The sequence below is a fragment of the Arachis hypogaea genome, chromosome 6, assembly GCF_003086295.3.
Source record: "Arachis hypogaea cultivar Tifrunner chromosome 6, arahy.Tifrunner.gnm2.J5K5, whole genome shotgun sequence".
Lineage (NCBI taxonomy): Eukaryota > Viridiplantae > Streptophyta > Magnoliopsida > Fabales > Fabaceae > Arachis > Arachis hypogaea.
In genome coordinates this window covers 90,937,614-90,955,117 of record NC_092041.1, presented here as the reverse complement: position 1 = coordinate 90,955,117, position 17,504 = coordinate 90,937,614, and the positions used below count along the sequence as shown (strand labels likewise).

Here is a 17,504-nt window from a genome sequence, read left to right as displayed (position 1 = left end):
TCACGCGTTCATAGGTGAGAATGATGATGAGTGTCACGGATCATCACATTCATCAGGTTGAAGTGCAAGTGAATATCTTAGAACAAGAATAAGCATGAATTTGAATAGAAGAACAATGGTACTTTGCATTAATACTCGAGGAACAGCAGAGCTCCACACCTTAATCTATGGTGTGTAGAAACTCCACCGTTAAAAATACATAAGTGATAATGGTCCAGGCATGGCCTTGAGGCCAGCCCCCAAAATGTGATCAAGAGATCAAAAGATGATCCAAAGATGAAAATACAATAGTAAAAGGTCCTATTTATAATGAAACTAGCTACTAGGGTTTACAAAAATAGGTAAATGATGCAGAAATCCACTTCCGGGCCCACTTGGTGTGTTCTTGGGCTGAGCATTGAGCTTTACATGTGTAGAGACCTCTCTTGGAGTTAAATGCCAGTTTTGGTGCCAGTTTGGGCGTTTAACTCCAACTTTTATACCAGTTCTGGTGTTTTGACTTCAGAATAGGGCAGAGAAGGGGCGTTTGAACGCTAGTTTGCGTCGTCAAAACTCGAGCAAAGTATAGACTATTATATATTGCTGGAAATCTCTGGATGTCTACTTTCCAACGCAATCAAGTACGCACCATTTGGAGTTCTGTAGCTCCATAAAATCCACTTTGAGTGCAGGGAGGTCAGAATCCAACATCATCAGCAGTCCTTTGTCATCCTCTGAATCCGATTTTTGTTCAGGTCCCTCAATTTCAGCCAGAAAATATCTGAAATCATAGAAAAACACAAAAAACTCATAGTAAGGTCCAGAAATATAAATTTTGCATAAAAACTAATAAAAACATCTCAAAAAGTAGCTAGATCCTACTAAGAATTACCTAAAAATAATGCCAAAAAGCGTATAAATTATCCGCTCATCACATATGCATGACACAATTTCTGACATGTGCATTAGGCATTACCTCTTTCAGTGCAGGTAGCAGGCCCTAATAACAATGAATGAATTAATCCAAGTTTACAAACAAATTTAATCTACTAAATCACTAACACAACAAATAAGGATTGACAAAAAGGGAACTAACCTTATGTTGGTCCGACATAAAATTCCAACCGTGGTTGTTCACATCACCAATATCCTCTTGCAATAGTGTTAGGAACCACCTCCATGATTCTTTGTTTTCATATCTTGCAACTACATATGCAACTACGTAGAACTGGTTGTTAGCATCTTGTGCAATGGCCGAAAGTAGTTGCCCCCCATGGTAGGTTTTAAGAAATGCTCCATCTAGGTAGATCAATGTTTTGCAGCCACTTTTAAATTCCAGCTTGCAGGCCTCGAAACAAACATACAACTTGTCAAATGTAGGGGGTGCTTGAGGTTGAGGAGTTAGGTCTAGCAATGAAGAAGACACATGATTACTTCTTTGTATCTCCAATAAGTAGTCTTGCAATTTTTCGTACTGTTCCCTTTCATTATCCATCATCCTCTCTCTTGCCTCCTTCACAGCTCTATACACCATCTTTGAATGTGCAGTAAGGTCAAAGTCTTCTCTCAGAAAATCAATAGTTTCATGAGTGGTCATATGCGGGTGTGTTAGCATCCTTTTCTCCACCTTCATGTTGATCCAGTGTTGATCAGCTATATTACTTTCAAGGTCCCTGGCACAAGTGTGCTCATTTCTATAAGTCTTGACTTGGAAGCATTGTAATTGCCTATTGTAAGATAAGTGGAAAATCCAAGGACACTCTTCATCCTTGCACCCAACCCTAACTCTTTCTCTCTCATTCTTGATCCAAATCAACTCCCTGCCTTCAACAATAAAGGTATCCTCACAACCTCTTTGAACCTCTCAACTGTAGAAAATCTTGTTCCAAGCTTCAATCTTCCTTCTCCGAAACTATATTGGTCATTGAACTCAGGCCAACGATGTTTGCTTCCCTCATCCTCAGAAGAAATGGGTGTATGCAGCTCCTCAGACTCATACTCCCATACAATATCATCATCATCTGTGTCTATATCACGGATATAGTCCACTAGTACTGGCCTTGCCCCTCTAGTTCTATTGGGCTCCCTTGCAGGATTAGACCTATTGGACTGTCTTGCAGGCCTACCTGTCTCGGGCTCAGACGCAAGCCCACTCTTTCTTGCATTAGACCTTATTCTCTAAGACACACGTCTTGCTTGTTTTTTGGGTTGCTTCTTGGGCTGATTGGTTCTCTTAGAGGAACCAGGCACTTGTTTCCTCTTTCCTTTGCCAGATATAGTCCTACTGACACCATATTCCCCACTATCACTGTTTCTTTCATAATCGGGAGGTGGAGATGCATACAATTCATCCTCTGCACTCTCGTAACTATCATGCTCAGTCAACGACGGATCCAATTCCTCCATTTCAACACGAACGACATCTTTCACTACCTCATCATTTTCCTTACCAGCACCATCTGCAAGCTTTGGGTCATCAATAGGGTGATAAAAAATACATAGAATTCATCAGTGTATTTGTTTTTCATCTTAGCTTGACGCATATGGATGATTCCTGCATCTCCCCTCAATACATGCGGCCATGACTCTATATCCTTACTCTTTGGATCATACCAGTATGCCTCCTTGTAAGTTTGATATCTTAGTCCTCTGAACAATGTTATCAAATCACCGAAATTTACAAAATCCAAGTCCATCAGTGGGAACCTCTCAACTTTACCATGTAGGTAAACTAACTCACTAGTAGGGACCCTTGAAAAATAGCCCCCCGTGATAAAAAAATAGGAACCACAAAAATATCGTCCATCTGCAACATTGTTCGGCAGAAAATACTCAGATATGGACCACTTTACCAAACTTGTCTACCATGATCAGCACTAAGCATTAGCAAATCAGAGAAATACCTAAGCCCTAAAACCCAAACAACCCATCTTCCATGTCCCTCACTAACTACATTACACAGAAACCATAACCCACGACATGCATAGCAAATAATGTTTGAAAGCACAAACCCAATGACTTTCATTATAAAGGTACTTACCGGTATAGACGACACAGTTAACTCCACCAACGAAGCTTCACTGATGCAACCTTAACAAAAAATGAAGAACCGGAGAAGATCAAATATTGTTTTTCTTTTTTGAGGGAAAAGATCATACATATGTGTGCTAGGGTATCAAGTAATTGTGTGAGATTTATATGGGCTTCTTTGGAATTACGTTTAAACGCAATGTTCTCAAACGTTGCCGTTTTAAGCCACAGGGACCTATTTGTCCAAGACTTTTTTCCCAATGGACACATAAACCTTCTTCAACCATCCCGTCTCGCCACATAGACAAATACAACGCCAACTAATTACCACATCACCTGTCTCCGAAGGATCGATCCGTCATGCGCTTTGAATAGTAGGGCATTTTTGTATTTTAAGATCTGTAGGGACGAATTTGTCCATGAAATAAAAGCTCAGGGACTAATTTGTCTTTTTTCCTAAAATAAATTTTGTTGAACATTATTAATTATACTAAAAATATAATTAAAATATGAAAATTAAAAAGAGTTATAAACACTTTTATTCTTAAAATACTATTTATCATATATAATTTATAAAAAATATTTTTTATTTCTAAAAGTTAAACTTAAAATATTTTAATTAAATTATAGATAACGTATTGATAATAAAAGACTAAATTAATTAGCGCGTTAGTACATATTGATACACTAGTATTTATAATTTGAAACTAGAATTATATAAAAATATAAAAAAAAACTAAACTTGTATACGAAAAGTATATTTATATAAAATAACATAAACTTAATTTACAATAATTTTTCTTTCTTTCTTTTTAAAATAATTAAAATTTTTTATCTGTTTTTTAATTTAATTTTGATATATTGTCAGATTAAAGATTTTATGCATCTATTTAATTATGTATTGTAATTAAAAAACCTACCTTTTACCTTCATTATGTAAATAATTATCTAAAAGAATAAATGTAATTAAATGACTATGCAAAAAAATATACATATTTTAATATATCAAAACTAACTTCTATGCTTTTAAACAATTGTTCTACTACTAATTATAATTTTCAAATATTAATTATCTCTCATTTAATTAGAAAATTTATTTGTTATGATTTTTATGGCATAAAATATTTTTTAATCCAAAATAGTTGTTACAAGCAAGATTATTTAAGAGATAAAATTAAAAAGTATTATATAATTTTAAAATGAAGAATATTAATTAATAGATAAATACTATTATTTCTTATCTCAACTAATCATATCTTTAAGCCACACTTTTGAAGCACATGTCGACAGAATTTTAAAAACATCATCGTAACGTAATTCTATTGGCACTCGATTTTCTTACAGAGGTAAGATAAGGATGTAAAATTTCTACTCATATTGGTTAATTAAGAAACGAATAATGTTTTACATCCAAGTATTTTTGTTAACCAAGTTCAATCAAGTTAGTCTAAAATCAACAACTTAGAATTTGGCCACACTTTTTCTTATCACGCTTCAAAAGCATGGCCTAAAAAGGTCAACGGCCACGCTTTTATGAGGGCAGTGATATATTAGAGATTTGGCCATGCTTTTTGATGTCACACTTATTAAATGTGGTCATAGAGAGCAACAGGCACGCTTTTAAAACATGCCAATAGAGTTACATTACGGTGATGTTGTTAAAGCGTGCCAATAGAGTTATGTTAAAATATTGAGAAAAACACTTTACTATTATTCACTCTTCTCTATTCATTAAACTAGTTACTGACGAAACCCTAACACAGGGCTTTATTTTCCAAACCCTCTTCGTCACACTTCCAAACTTCTTCACTGCGCATCCAATGCCTCTAACCCTCTTCATCGCTAAACACAGAGTTCATCGCGCAACCCTTTCTCACAACCCCTCCTTCGGCGCTCCCTCCATCGACGCTCCATCCATCTCAGCGCTCACTCTCTCTCTCTTGCAAACCCTCCGCCGTGTTCACTGTCTCTCGCAAGCCCTCAATCGTTGCTCCTCCCTCAAATGTCGCTGCCTCTCCAATAATTACCCTCACTTGTAATCCTCTGTTTCTCCTTTTGCATTCCTTTTGCGCTGCCTGTCTCCATTATCCTTCCTCCACGCTATGTTTCTGGTTGCCGGTCTCTGCCTCCTTCGGGTGTCTCGTCATCCTCTGCGTGAGGCTATGCTGAAACTCTAGTTACTACTTGCAAGTGGGTTATACCTTGCCGCACACCATAACCTATTCTGTTATTTTTTGAATATCTTTCATTGAACCTTAACTTTATTTTCTTATTTACTTTCAGGGTTCCACCCCAGATTAGGTTCATTCATCCTCTGTAGAACCATGGCCTCAGCTTAATTTTTACATTTTTATGGTCACTCTAGCCTTAAATATGTAAGTTTGACCGAGGGTTCTAGTGCACTTTAACTCTATCGTACCTTGTTTCCTTCAAAGGTAGCTATACGCACAAAATACTAGTGTAACAACTCTACTCATTAATGGGGGTGTTATAGGAACTCTAAGGGTTAGTTTAGTTTTGGTTTTGGATGTTCATATTAACAAAAACTTTGACGGTGAACCTAATTAAATTTGAATTCTCACCTTCATTTTTGAATCTTCCCCCTATCTCCTCTCTTCTCTCTTCTCTTTCTTTTCTCACCATCACCAGCTTTCATTGTCGCTGTCAGTGACATCTGTCGTGGCCACCATCACTGCACCCATTTGTCCGCGAGTTCTCTCTCTCTCTCTCTCTCTATATATATATATATTTCTCTCTGTCTCTCTTCAAGCTATGAAAAGTGTCGAGGAAGCTTCTAACCCAAATGCGACTAGATTTTATCATATGTTAGAGTCTGTCGCGTAATCAATGTTTGACGGTTGTGTTCATTCTAAATTGCCTGCCTATGCCCAAATGATGAGTATTAAGTTCGAGTCTGCACCCATTTGTCCGCGAGTTCTCTCTCTCTCTCTCTCTCTCTCTCTCTCTATATATATATATATATATATATATATATATATTTCTCTCTGTCTCTCTTCAAGCTATGAAAAGTGTCGAGGAAGCTTCTAACCCAAATGCGACTAGATTTTATCATATGTTAGAGTCCGTCGCGTAATCAATGTTTGACGGTTGTGTTCATTCTAAATTGCCTGCCTATGCCCAAATGATGAGTATTACGTTCGAGTCAAACCACACTCAGGAGTCATTTAATAAATGGACTACCCTTTGTAACAAACTAATACCAGTCGGAACTATTGGGATCCCCCCGTAACCATTATGAGGCAAAGAAACCAACGTCAAAGCTAGGACTAAAATAAGGTGAAAATTTATTGCTGCATAAAAGGTTGCATGCTTTATTACGAGTGGATACAGAACTCATGACTTCCAAAGTTTGCGAGTCAACCTAGGTATCTAGTAGAAACGGAGACGATTGGTAAATCTACTAAAAAAATGCACTACTTATCCCTAATCCCTTGGCTAAAAAGATTGTATGCGTCCATGAGTTTGGCACCTCATATGATAAGTTATTATAACAATAAGAGAGATGATGATTTTTATGATGTATCCAGCACACGGAGAAGTTTGGACACACTTTGATCGAGTTCACCCTCTCTTTGCCAGCGAGCCTCAAAATGTAAGATTAGCATTGTGTTCTGATGGATTCGTACTGAACTCTAACTTTGGTAACCCGTATTCCTGTTGGCCTATTGTAGTGACTCCTTATGATCTACCTCGCAAAATATGCATGAAAGATCCATACATATTCCTATTTTGTATCATTCTTGGTCTAAGCAACCCTAAAGCCAAAATATATGTTTTCCTACAACCCTTAGCTTGGTTGATGAGCTGAATGAATTGTTGAATGTTGGAGTAGAAACGTACAATATTTCAACTAAAATAAACTTTCGAACACATGCTGCATTGATGACCATCAATGACTTTCCTACATATAGGATATTTTCAGGTTAGTCTACTCAAGGCAGAATGTCGTGTCCCAAGAACCATTGATAATGGAAGGGGTTTTCAAACTCAAGGCCACGAGAAAGAGCATAACTGGACGAAGCAAAGTATTTTTTAGGAACTTCATTACTGGAAGGATAACTTAGTTTGCCATTTCCTAGATGTGATACATATTGAAAAAAATGTTTGATAACATCATGCACACGATCATGAATGATGATCGAAACAAGGATAATGATAATGTTAGGTTAGACTTGGGAGAAATTTGCAAGCAACCTTATTTAAACTTAAAGAGACTTGATAACGAATGGTGATTTAAGCCAAAGCATGTGTATGCTTTAACAAAGGAACAAAGACAGAATATTTGTATGTGGATTAAGGTATTAGATTTCTGGATTATTTTGTCGTTAACTTGGGGAGATGTGCAAATGTCTTTCAAGGCAAGCTTGCTGGGTTGAAGAGTCATGACTGCCATATTTTTTTGGAGTCGTTGCTTCTTGTTGCCTTTAGAGAACTTCCTAGTAATATCTAAAAATCTCTCACAGAGATAAGTGAGTTTTTTAGGGAGTTGTGTGTTATGAAACTAAGAGTTGACGATCTTTTATTGATGGAAAAGAACATCCCTCTGATATTGTGTAAGCTAAAGGGAATATTTTTCCCTAGTTTTTTCAATGTTATGGAACACTTACTAATTTACCTGCCTTATGAAGCAAAAATGTGCAGGCTAGTCCAATTTAGATGGATATATCCCTTTGAAAAATTGATAAGGTCACTCAAGTGAACTGTGAAAAATAGAACATTTCTTTCTGAAGAGACTTTAGCATTTTATTCTTTCTATTTTTAGCCACATGTTAAAATCCGGATGACTAGAATTGGTAGGAATGATGATAGAGGAGAATCCTCATTCAGTGGACCAAAATACTCGATCTTTGATTAAGAAGGAAATGCACTGGGCGCAGGAAGTGAACACTAGTTAAATTAGAAGGAAGTCGAGGTTGCACATCTGCATGTATTGCTAAAATATGATCAAATTTCACTATATGTAAGGTAAGTATGCTAACTTATTAACATAAATTGTTATATGTTTCAAGGATTAGTGTAATTTATTTAGGTAATTAATCATTGTGTAATACTCCTTTAACATAGGTTATTTTAAAAAACAAATCCTGATTCTTCACTCGATAAGTTTCCACCTTAGTTCAAGGAATACATTTAGTCGAATCTGTATGACACAACAGATGCTAAACTTGTCACACTTAGTTGGGGCCAGGGGATGAGCTATCCAATTTACAACGTCAATGGTTATCGATTTCATTCTTTTAAATGGTTAGTGGGTAAGAAAATAGATAACACTGGGGTTTGGGTCCGCGAAGACATAAGTAGTGGTCATTCAGATTGATTTGGTATGTTTCACAATATAATTCAACCACAATATTTTTGTTTCACTATATACGCAATATTTGTGTTTAAATGTGAGTGATTTGATCTAAGTTTGCAATACAGAACATGGAAGGATAAAGATTACAATATCGCTGAAGTGAATATGTCCAAGAAATATAGACATTATGACCCTTTCATTTTACCCCCCAAAATGCACGACAAGTATACTATTTGTCTTACCCAGAAAGTGTAAGTCTAGTTGGGCGGTAATAATTAAGACTAAACTAAGAGGTCGTACCGAGTTTGGACGGAAGACCAACAACCTTACCAAGTTGATGACCTGATTCCTTCTAGGTTAGTGGTTGACATCAACAATCCTATCACCATAATGTCACCTTTTATGGTTGATGAAATCATTAATCTTAGGGTTGATAATGACATTCATCTACCAGAAGAAGAGGACGTCAAAGAAGAAGAAGGGCATGATGAGGACGACGAAGAAGAATAATTCGATGATCAAAAAGTAAAATTCAAAGAGGATAATGAAACAAGGGGTTATTGGGGATGAAGAAGAAGAAAAAGAGGAATCTGAATGAGGGTAAACTTATGTTCAATTGTGTTATGTTATATGTTCGATTTAGATCAAATATTATATTGCATGTCATATGCTAGATTTATATGCGTGGTAATCATTCTCTATATTATATATTGAATTTGGATTATGATGTTTTTAACTATTTTAATTATTTGTTTTAAGTAGACGTGACCAGGAAACATAATGCTAAGAGTTGCCCTAATGGTCGGGGTAGAGGGCAGGTGACTCATCCCCCGACGACTACTCAGTCACCCTCTACATCCACTGTGCATTCGACTTTAGGACCCAGTAGTGGGACCATCAGAAGGAGGAGGACCACAATGATTATGGGACCTGCAAGGTCTAGTGTTTTATTTTGTATAGTTACACATCATTATTTGTTATTTCAGTGACGAGATTACATTATTATATTGTTTTTTATTAATTTTTAACTAGTTTTAATCAGGTTATAATTATGATAATCATAGTTAAAAAAACTAAATAAAATTTTTTATTAAAAAATATTACCGTTGGATTTTGCATGGAATCAATTCGATGGCTTATTTTAATTTTTTTAAATATTTTTATTAAATAATATTACTATCAGAATTTCCAATTGAAATTTCCGATGGTAGTTAAGGCGGGAAAACATTAAAAAGGGCGCCAACATTACAGAAAATATTTGACAGTAACGTCACCGCAAGTTGGTTGTCTTGCAAACACTTACCATCAAAAAATTTTGACAGTAATTAGTGTCGGTAACCAAAGATTCGTTGATAAGTCATTACCAATGACGTTTATACCATCGAATTTTTTTTTGAGAATTTGTCGGTAATTTCGACAATTTTTGACCTTTTTTGTAACGAATATGCATAAGTTCCTTCTCTGAAGCTAAAGCTATACCTGTCACTTTCTCACAGGATCAAGGTTCGTCTACTTTAAAAATATCATATTCCTCACTCGCCAAATTCACCAAATCCCCAAAAAGAATCTAAATGGGTGTTCTTTACTATGCTTAAAGAACCAATCAATCAAATTCAAGGGGTGTTGAGTAATCTTTAAATTCTACCAAACTAATTGAGCTTTTGGATAATCCTAAATGCAAAGTAATACTGATTCTTGGGAGGCAAGGTACCTTAGGCACCTATCTAAATTTGGCATACTTTTCTTGAATCTAAAAACTGTAATGGGCAGAGCATCTCTAAGACATAGCCAAGCCAAGAATTTATAATTTTCCAGAATAAGTTGACACCAAACTCAAAGCCAATTTTTCCTCTCCTTTCAGGCCCTAGCCGAACTTTTTCTCGCTCAACCACAAATAGCCATTACTCGTATTACAAATCTTCAAAGTTGACCCAAACCAATACAAACTTGATTCCAAACCCGCTTGAGCATTCGAATTGGAAGAAAGCATGTTGACTTTCAAATTATGAGTTAAAGGGTAAATATATGTTCTCAAAGTGCCACTTACCATGTGACCAAATGTTCGAAATATAGAGGTTAGAATTAAAAATGTGAATATAGTCCATCGTATTAGATAGCGGCCCTTATTTCCTCCACTTAGCAAACCAGAAATTCTGATTAAGATCACCTATACACCAAGCAAAACCCTTCCTCAAAACACCTAAAGCTTTTCACAAGCTATTCCAAACATGAAAGCCCTTACCCATTGAGAAATCAAAACTATCATCATGAGAAGATTGGTATTTGGCAACCATCAATTGTACTCATAACTTATCCGATTGATGAAAAAATTGCCACATTAATTTCCCAAGTAAAGTAATATTAGTAGAATAAGGATCTCTAATCTCCAAATCTCCATACTTCTTTAGAGTGATCAAAACTTTTCAACAAATCGGATTTAACCCTGTACCATTTAACTACTCTTTCCAAAGAAAATTCCTCATCATAGCTTCTAATTTGTCTGTTATTCCTTTTGGGAAGAGAAAAACTTACATGTGGTATGTAGGAATAGTAGTTATTACTAAGTTAACCAAGCAAAGTCATCCAGCCCTGTTAAGTATCCAGCTGGTCAGCCTTTCCCTAATCTTATTCAAAACTTCATTGAAAGAGGCACGAGTTGTGACGACCTAGTTTTAAGCAAAACAGAATTTTTTTGGAAGTTCAGCAATACTGCATCATCGAGCACCTAGTCATCAGTGATACTTAGGCTTTTGACCCAATACTTTAGAATGTTTGCTTTGACTTTTGACTCAGGCCTTAAAATTGGGCTTCTATAACAATTTGAAGTTATCCTTATGGTTTATTTGCTGCCATCCTTCCTCATCTCCTTTGCATGGCAAGTCTACATGAATTTCATGCAAACGATCAGCCGCTGATTTTGCACTAGAATCAGTTCCATGATTTGTTCTTGAAATTTTGCCTAAATCACAAGTTTTCATTTCAACTTGTTTTTGAATTTTAGGACTTGAGTTCCCCGGCGGCTGTATGCTTAGATGGACCTTACCGTCACCTATATCACCACCAAGCATCATAACTCCTTGCACATTAATTTATCATGACCATATCATGCATAAGAATCACAAATAAGATTAAGACTTTTATATTCCACATCATGAGTAACGCTTTTCACAATAATCTTTTTATGACTGGTTAGGTTAATTTCAACACAAACGTGGGGTATTTACCTCTCTGTGCCAATTTAGTAGCTAAATCCACTTTGATCGGGTTCCCTATTACAGCTGCAATACGAAGCATTGCCTGCTCCTAGTAGCACTAAATTAGAAGTCTTGAAACCCTAATCCACATCAGTGTTGATCCAAAAAATTGTCCACACAGTTTGAACTCCTCATCCCATGATTTCATTGCCACATAATGTTCCTCGATCAACCAAGGAACTCCAAGCATGACCTTATATCGATCCTCAGCAACATCAAATTTCACCAGAAAGTATCCAAATCCCACGTCCAACAGATCAAAACCGCCTTTAATGTGCAAATTATTCTAAGTTTATGAGAGAGAGAGAGTAGCATAACTATAATGCTTATCCAAGATTTTGATCTGTATGGTTCTGCAAGAAAATTTTTTGCCTCTTTCGTGAATGTTACACTAAGTGGCTGAGAATCACCTTTCTTGCCTTTCAATACTGTAATACCATCTCCAGACAATGTTCTTACTAGGGCAAAAGTCTTAGCCTTCGTTGCACCTACAATCTTGTCTTTGAAAAAGACTTTCGATGGTTTCTTTAAATCACTTCTTGAGAAGTATCTTCCTTGTCACTTGATATATATCCTTCCATACTTTTTTCCTTATCTCTTCCGACGTCATTATTATCTTTTTCATCGTGTTTCACCCTCAAATCCTCGTTCCTCCGCTCGCTCTTCCGCTCATTTTCTCTATTTCCTACTAGTATACGTTTACTTGCAATAAATTAATCAATACATATGTGAACCAAGATTTTTTTATAACATTTATTTTCTTTTATAGTATTCTTAACGTGTGGTTAGTTAGCAAAATGCAAAAAAAAAAAAAAAACAAGAGTAAAAAATCAAGAAGATTGAGTTTGATCTAAAGAAAAAGTATAGGGAGACAATAAAAATACTAAACAATGTGAATAATGGATATATTGAATGTTCAATTCAATAAATATACAGATGATTATGTTGATTTTTAGTTGTTTGGTGATTATTAATTTTGATTTGGTTTACTCATACACAATTAATAATAACTAGATGTTCAATTCACTAAGTGTGTAAATAATTATTCTAATGTTAAAATTTAAAAATAATTTAAAAATAAAATATATTTTTATTTTATTTGATCAATTTTAAAACCCCATTATTAACATTATTTACAAAAATTATTTTCTACTTAACATGTATCCCAAGTTCCGGACACCCTAACTTTTCATCCCATTCCAAAATCCATTACCCGCGTAAAAGGAAAAAATAAAAAATAAAAATCGTTGCCTTAAACAAACGCGACGCGGTGCAAATCAAATCCCCAAAAAATAGAAATATAAATAAGCCACTGCCACAGTAGCGCAACCAGACTATTATTACTACCACTCCTTCAGTCCTTCCTTTGTCTTTAATCAAAATTCAAGCTTTTCAATTTTCAAGGCACAAAAAGAGCGCGGGTCTAATTCTCCTTTGCTTTTGCCATCATGGGGTGGTTCTCCACGGCGGCCGCCACCGTAACAACCACCCTCCTCTTCCTGTTGCTCTTCATTTCCTCACTTGCCGACCCAGATCACCATAATCCATCTACACTCTCAGGTCCCTTCTTCTTCTTCTTCTACCTCTTCTTCCTATATGTTTTTTTATTTATTACTCTGTTCCCATTCTTCGATTTTCTGTTTACTTGGTGTACTCGCTTTTCAGTTGTTCCTACTTTGGTTTTCGCTGGGAACCCCACACATACTTCACTGGTCACCAATGCAATGGGTTCTAACTTCTAAGCATATTTAATTGAAGCTTTCTCTTTTTTTATTTTTTTTAATGAGTATCTGAGTTTAGGGTTTTTCTTAATTTGAAACATAACTTATTTTTGGGCGGTTTTCTACTTGCCCGAGGGGAAAATGAATTTTGGGTTAGGTGTTATTGACGTGTCTTGGTCTGTGTCTTTGATTGGATATAGTGGAGTTTGGGTTAGTCAAGTGTTGAGTCTCATTGATCATCGTAGCTATGTTGGGGAAATTTGATTGCAACTGAACTTCTATTGTTTCACAGGGTAGAGTCCTCTTTTTTGGTTTTGGGAAAAGAGAAAATGCCATTACTATACTACGTACTCAAGATATCGCAATATATAGTTGTTTTAGTCCAAAGGTGCTTTTGTTGATGGGTTTCCAGAAAAATCTTAGGGAGCTGTGTTCTTGTTTCCTGAGACAATAACTAGAATCACTCCCCTTTTTTTATATTGTGATTGTGTTATAGTGAAATGGTCACTTTATTTTATAGTATCATTAGTCTTCTAATTGTTCTGTTCTGTTTTTCTATTTTTAATCCATCATTGTTGTATTTGATAATAATCTGAATGCTTTACAACTGCAGGTATTGATATTGAAAAGCCGATTCTGGATATCACCCCTGCCCCACTTTTGGGGCATTCGGCTGCTCATGGGGCTAAAGACACTTTTCGATGCGAACGTGTTCAAGTTTCTGGTATCTCAAGGTTGAAACTTGGTAGCTATGCCAGTTCATTCCATGTTTCTGTGGCCCCCTCTGCTGCAATCCCGGAGAGGTTACATAGCAAAATTCAGGTTTGTTTTCACAGGTATGTGCATAACTTTGATTATTCATCAATCATCGTAGTACTTTTCTTATTAATTTAGTGTTACAAACATCTCACTTCTTAGGTGCACACACCCACGCAAACATGCATCTCGTTTCAACTTCTTGCAAAACGCTATATGAAGAGTGTTTTTACTAATTTGCAAACTATGTTCAGGAATAATTCTCTTGGATTGTGCCAGTGTCAAAAGGATGAGTGGAAGAGGATCCAAAAGGGGATATGGAATTCTGTTATGTCACCTTATGACACCAAGTACATTGATGTGGGGATTAATGGTCAAGTTTCAGGTTCTGTTACAGTTGCTCTTGAAGAAGGTATGGTTCTTCCATCTCATAAGAAAAGAATAAGATTATATTATTGTGTTTTGTCAAGTTTTGTAAAAACTGGTGCTTATATGTGTGTTATTAAAAATTTTGCAGATTTTCAGCAGTGGCGCCTCATTTTTCTTGTGCTGGGGTTGGCACTGCTGTGGTTGGCTCCAATTATTAGTAGCTGGGTTCCATTTTATTATAGCACTTCAATGGCTATAGGGATCTTTCTTGTTGTTATAATCATTCTTTTCCAGGTAAACCAAGTATTTTCATTATATATATGGATTGCATTTTGTTTTATTTATTCTATTTTTGCCTTGGTTTGTTTAACATGTCGACTGACCTTTTTCTCTCCTAATTGTGATCTAGGGCATGAAATTATTGCCAACTGGAAGAAAAAATATCTTCTACCTTACCATATATGGATCTGTGGTGAGTTTGATTTAATTTTGGCCTTTGTTAACTTGAGTCTTAGTCTCTTCATGTTTCATGTAATTATTATATTATTCTTCTAATTGATTGCAATGTGCTGTTTCAGCTTGGAGCTGGATCATTCCTTTTGCACCAGTTCTCTCTATTTGTAAATTCAATACTTCAGAGTTTTGGGTTGAGTGAAGATATGCACAATCCAGTAAGTATTTCATCCATCTAATTCTTTTTTGGACATGCTTGGCGCCTATCTATATTTTTATGTTGTGCGATACTTATGTTGTGTCATGGAATGCATATTTAATGGCCAACATCTATATGGACCAAGATTCTTAATCATATTCGGAGGCTTCTTAAAACCCATATATGTTATTTGTTTATTTTTTTTTACTTTTTACATAAGACGAGAAATATATTTTTGTAGGCTTCTTTAAACCCATATATTTTTAGTTGGTTATTGTCTAATTATTATCATCCCCCATCGCTAGTTTTCCCCTGTATTTCATGCTGGATAACTCTTGCTGAAATTTTTGACCATCTGTGTGTCTCTGTCCTTATGGGACTTGGCTAGTCTATCGCATCTTAAATTCTCATGTAACATATTTTGCCAATGCTTCTACAGGTTGCTGTTTTTGTACTACTGGGTGTCATCTTGGCTGGAGCTGCTTTGGGCTACTGGATTGTTCGGAGATTTGTTATTTCAAAAGAAGATGGCACTGTGGATGCTGGGGTTGCACAATTTGTGAAAATTGCAATGTACATCATGGGAGTCACCTCCATTTTTCAGGTTTGCATTTATTCAATAGATAATGGGAAGAACAATATTGCTGTTATCTAATACTTTCCCATACAAGTAGTGCTAGGTCACCGTGGGATCACCTTGTGTAAATTATCATTGTTGTTTCCTGAAAATCAGTTACATAATGCTAGATGCATAATGGGATAAAATACAAATTGAACTGTTGTCTGAGAATTTTGGACTCTTGCATACAATTAATTTGAGAATGTTCATTTCACATGTTTATTCTGAATTTATGTTTTTCATTTTTGTCAGAGCACTATTGATTTTCCTCTAGCAATAGGAGCATTGGTCTCTTGCGGTGCTGTTTGCAAGCTTTCTTCCTTGATAATGTGGGTTTATGACTGGTAAGTATAGCTTTTTCTGCGAGTTATTTTGTTCTTGTAAAGTCTCCTCTACTGGACACTGTTAACATATTTGCTTTTTATTCTGGTTGCTTGAATGTCCAAAGATTTTTTTTCCTTTTTTGTTGTGGGCCACTTCTTTGGATGTCAAAACATTGCCATCAAGTTATCGACATGAAACATGACATTATGATTTCATGCAGGTATGAAACGTCAAGGAATGATAGCTATTCAAAGCAGTGGGCGAGAGAAAGACATGGTCGTGCTGAATTCCTTAGCAAGACGCCCCCTAAAGGGAAAGCTTGGAGAAACCCTAAGAGATCTCCATTGTTCGACTCTCCCGTGAGAGGTATGTTTTATGTTCAAACTTTTCTGATGTAAGTTTACTGCATATGCTTTAATCAAATCCCCTCACCTAATCTTTTCCTTTTGCTTTTGTTTGCAAGTCTTTGCCGAATCAAGCAATATCTCCTGGGAAATAGTTAAAAGAAATCAAACTAAATTGACTGATTAAGTAAATATTTAGTGGTAATAAGAACAGAGGAGATCAAGATGGCTCAACTTGCCGGTTAAATGTGCCATAAGATCCAATGCTTACAATAAATACTTGTTTTTTCTGATAAACTTTTCCTGTAAGTCAAAACCTGTGAAGTTTCTGGAACATTATGTTAAAGGATCCGCTTATCTGTTTCAGGTGTGGTATCATTATCACCGACGCCTAGTATCACTCCACATTCTTCTGGGTCGCGAGCTGGGCAGGATTACTATTCCACCTTTCACAAGACCCGCAACAGAAAGAAGTTCACAAAGAATGAGTGGGATGAGTTCACGCAAGATTCCACTAGGCAAGCTATATCGGAGTTGGTAGCATCGCCAGAATTCACCGACTGGATAATTGACCATGCAGACAGAATCAAACTCCTTCCGACCGCAAGCTCAGATGAAGAAATGGGAAGCGAGTCAGATTCCACAGAAGTAGGAAGTGAAACTAGATGTAGAATCTTCAATTGGTGGTGACTATGAGTATGAAGAAGAATGTACTAATCAGCATGCACCTTTTTTTTTTCTTTTTTGTTAGAGCTAGTGAGCAGTGACAGTAGTGTAAGTAGTTGGGTACTATGTTTATTGTAACGAGCATGTAGATATAATTTTGATAGTTGCCTTAATTTTCCAAATTGTAACCCTGGGTAATTTTACTGAATCCATTAGTTATTGCATGATTACCAATCATTTGTTGCTTCTCGTGTGTTATTTTATTTTTAATCTCGAGTTTTGGACTTGATAGAAATGGTGACAGGATTTGTGCATGATCAATTATACTATTTTTTCCCCTACCATGAAAATTTAATTATAGCAGTGACAATGAAATATTTTTATGATCAAGTTTTAGACAAGTCTTACGCCCACACGCAGAACAAAAAGCCTAATCTTATACAAATCTATACAAAATGGAGAAATTTGACCTG

General features: G+C 35.9%; 1 protein-coding gene across 1 annotated transcript; it reads left to right on the top strand.

The window, feature by feature from the left end:
* The first annotated feature begins 12,905 nt into the window (after positions 1-12,905).
* On the top strand, positions 12,906-17,277 carry LOC112696913 (uncharacterized). Its single transcript, XM_025749854.3, has 10 exons — positions 12,906-13,140; positions 13,915-14,137; positions 14,312-14,469; positions 14,575-14,720; positions 14,836-14,898; positions 15,005-15,097; positions 15,518-15,682; positions 15,950-16,041; positions 16,242-16,387; positions 16,733-17,277. The coding sequence occupies exons 1-10, from the start codon at positions 13,029-13,031 to the stop codon at positions 17,053-17,055; spliced, it is 1,521 nt and encodes a 506-aa protein (XP_025605639.1). The 5' UTR covers positions 12,906-13,028; the 3' UTR covers positions 17,056-17,277.
* The last annotated feature ends 227 nt before the right edge of the window (positions 17,278-17,504 follow it).

Coding starts and splice junctions, on each gene's coding strand:
- LOC112696913 (XM_025749854.3), top strand. CDS start 13,029: ATGGGGTGGTTCTCCACGGCGGCCGCCACCGTAACAACCACCCTCCTC. Junction 14,721..14,835: donor TTATAATCATTCTTTTCCAG/GTAAACCAAGTA, acceptor ATTGTGATCTAG/GGCATGAAATTATTGCCAAC. Junction 15,683..15,949: donor GAGTCACCTCCATTTTTCAG/GTTTGCATTTAT, acceptor CATTTTTGTCAG/AGCACTATTGATTTTCCTCT.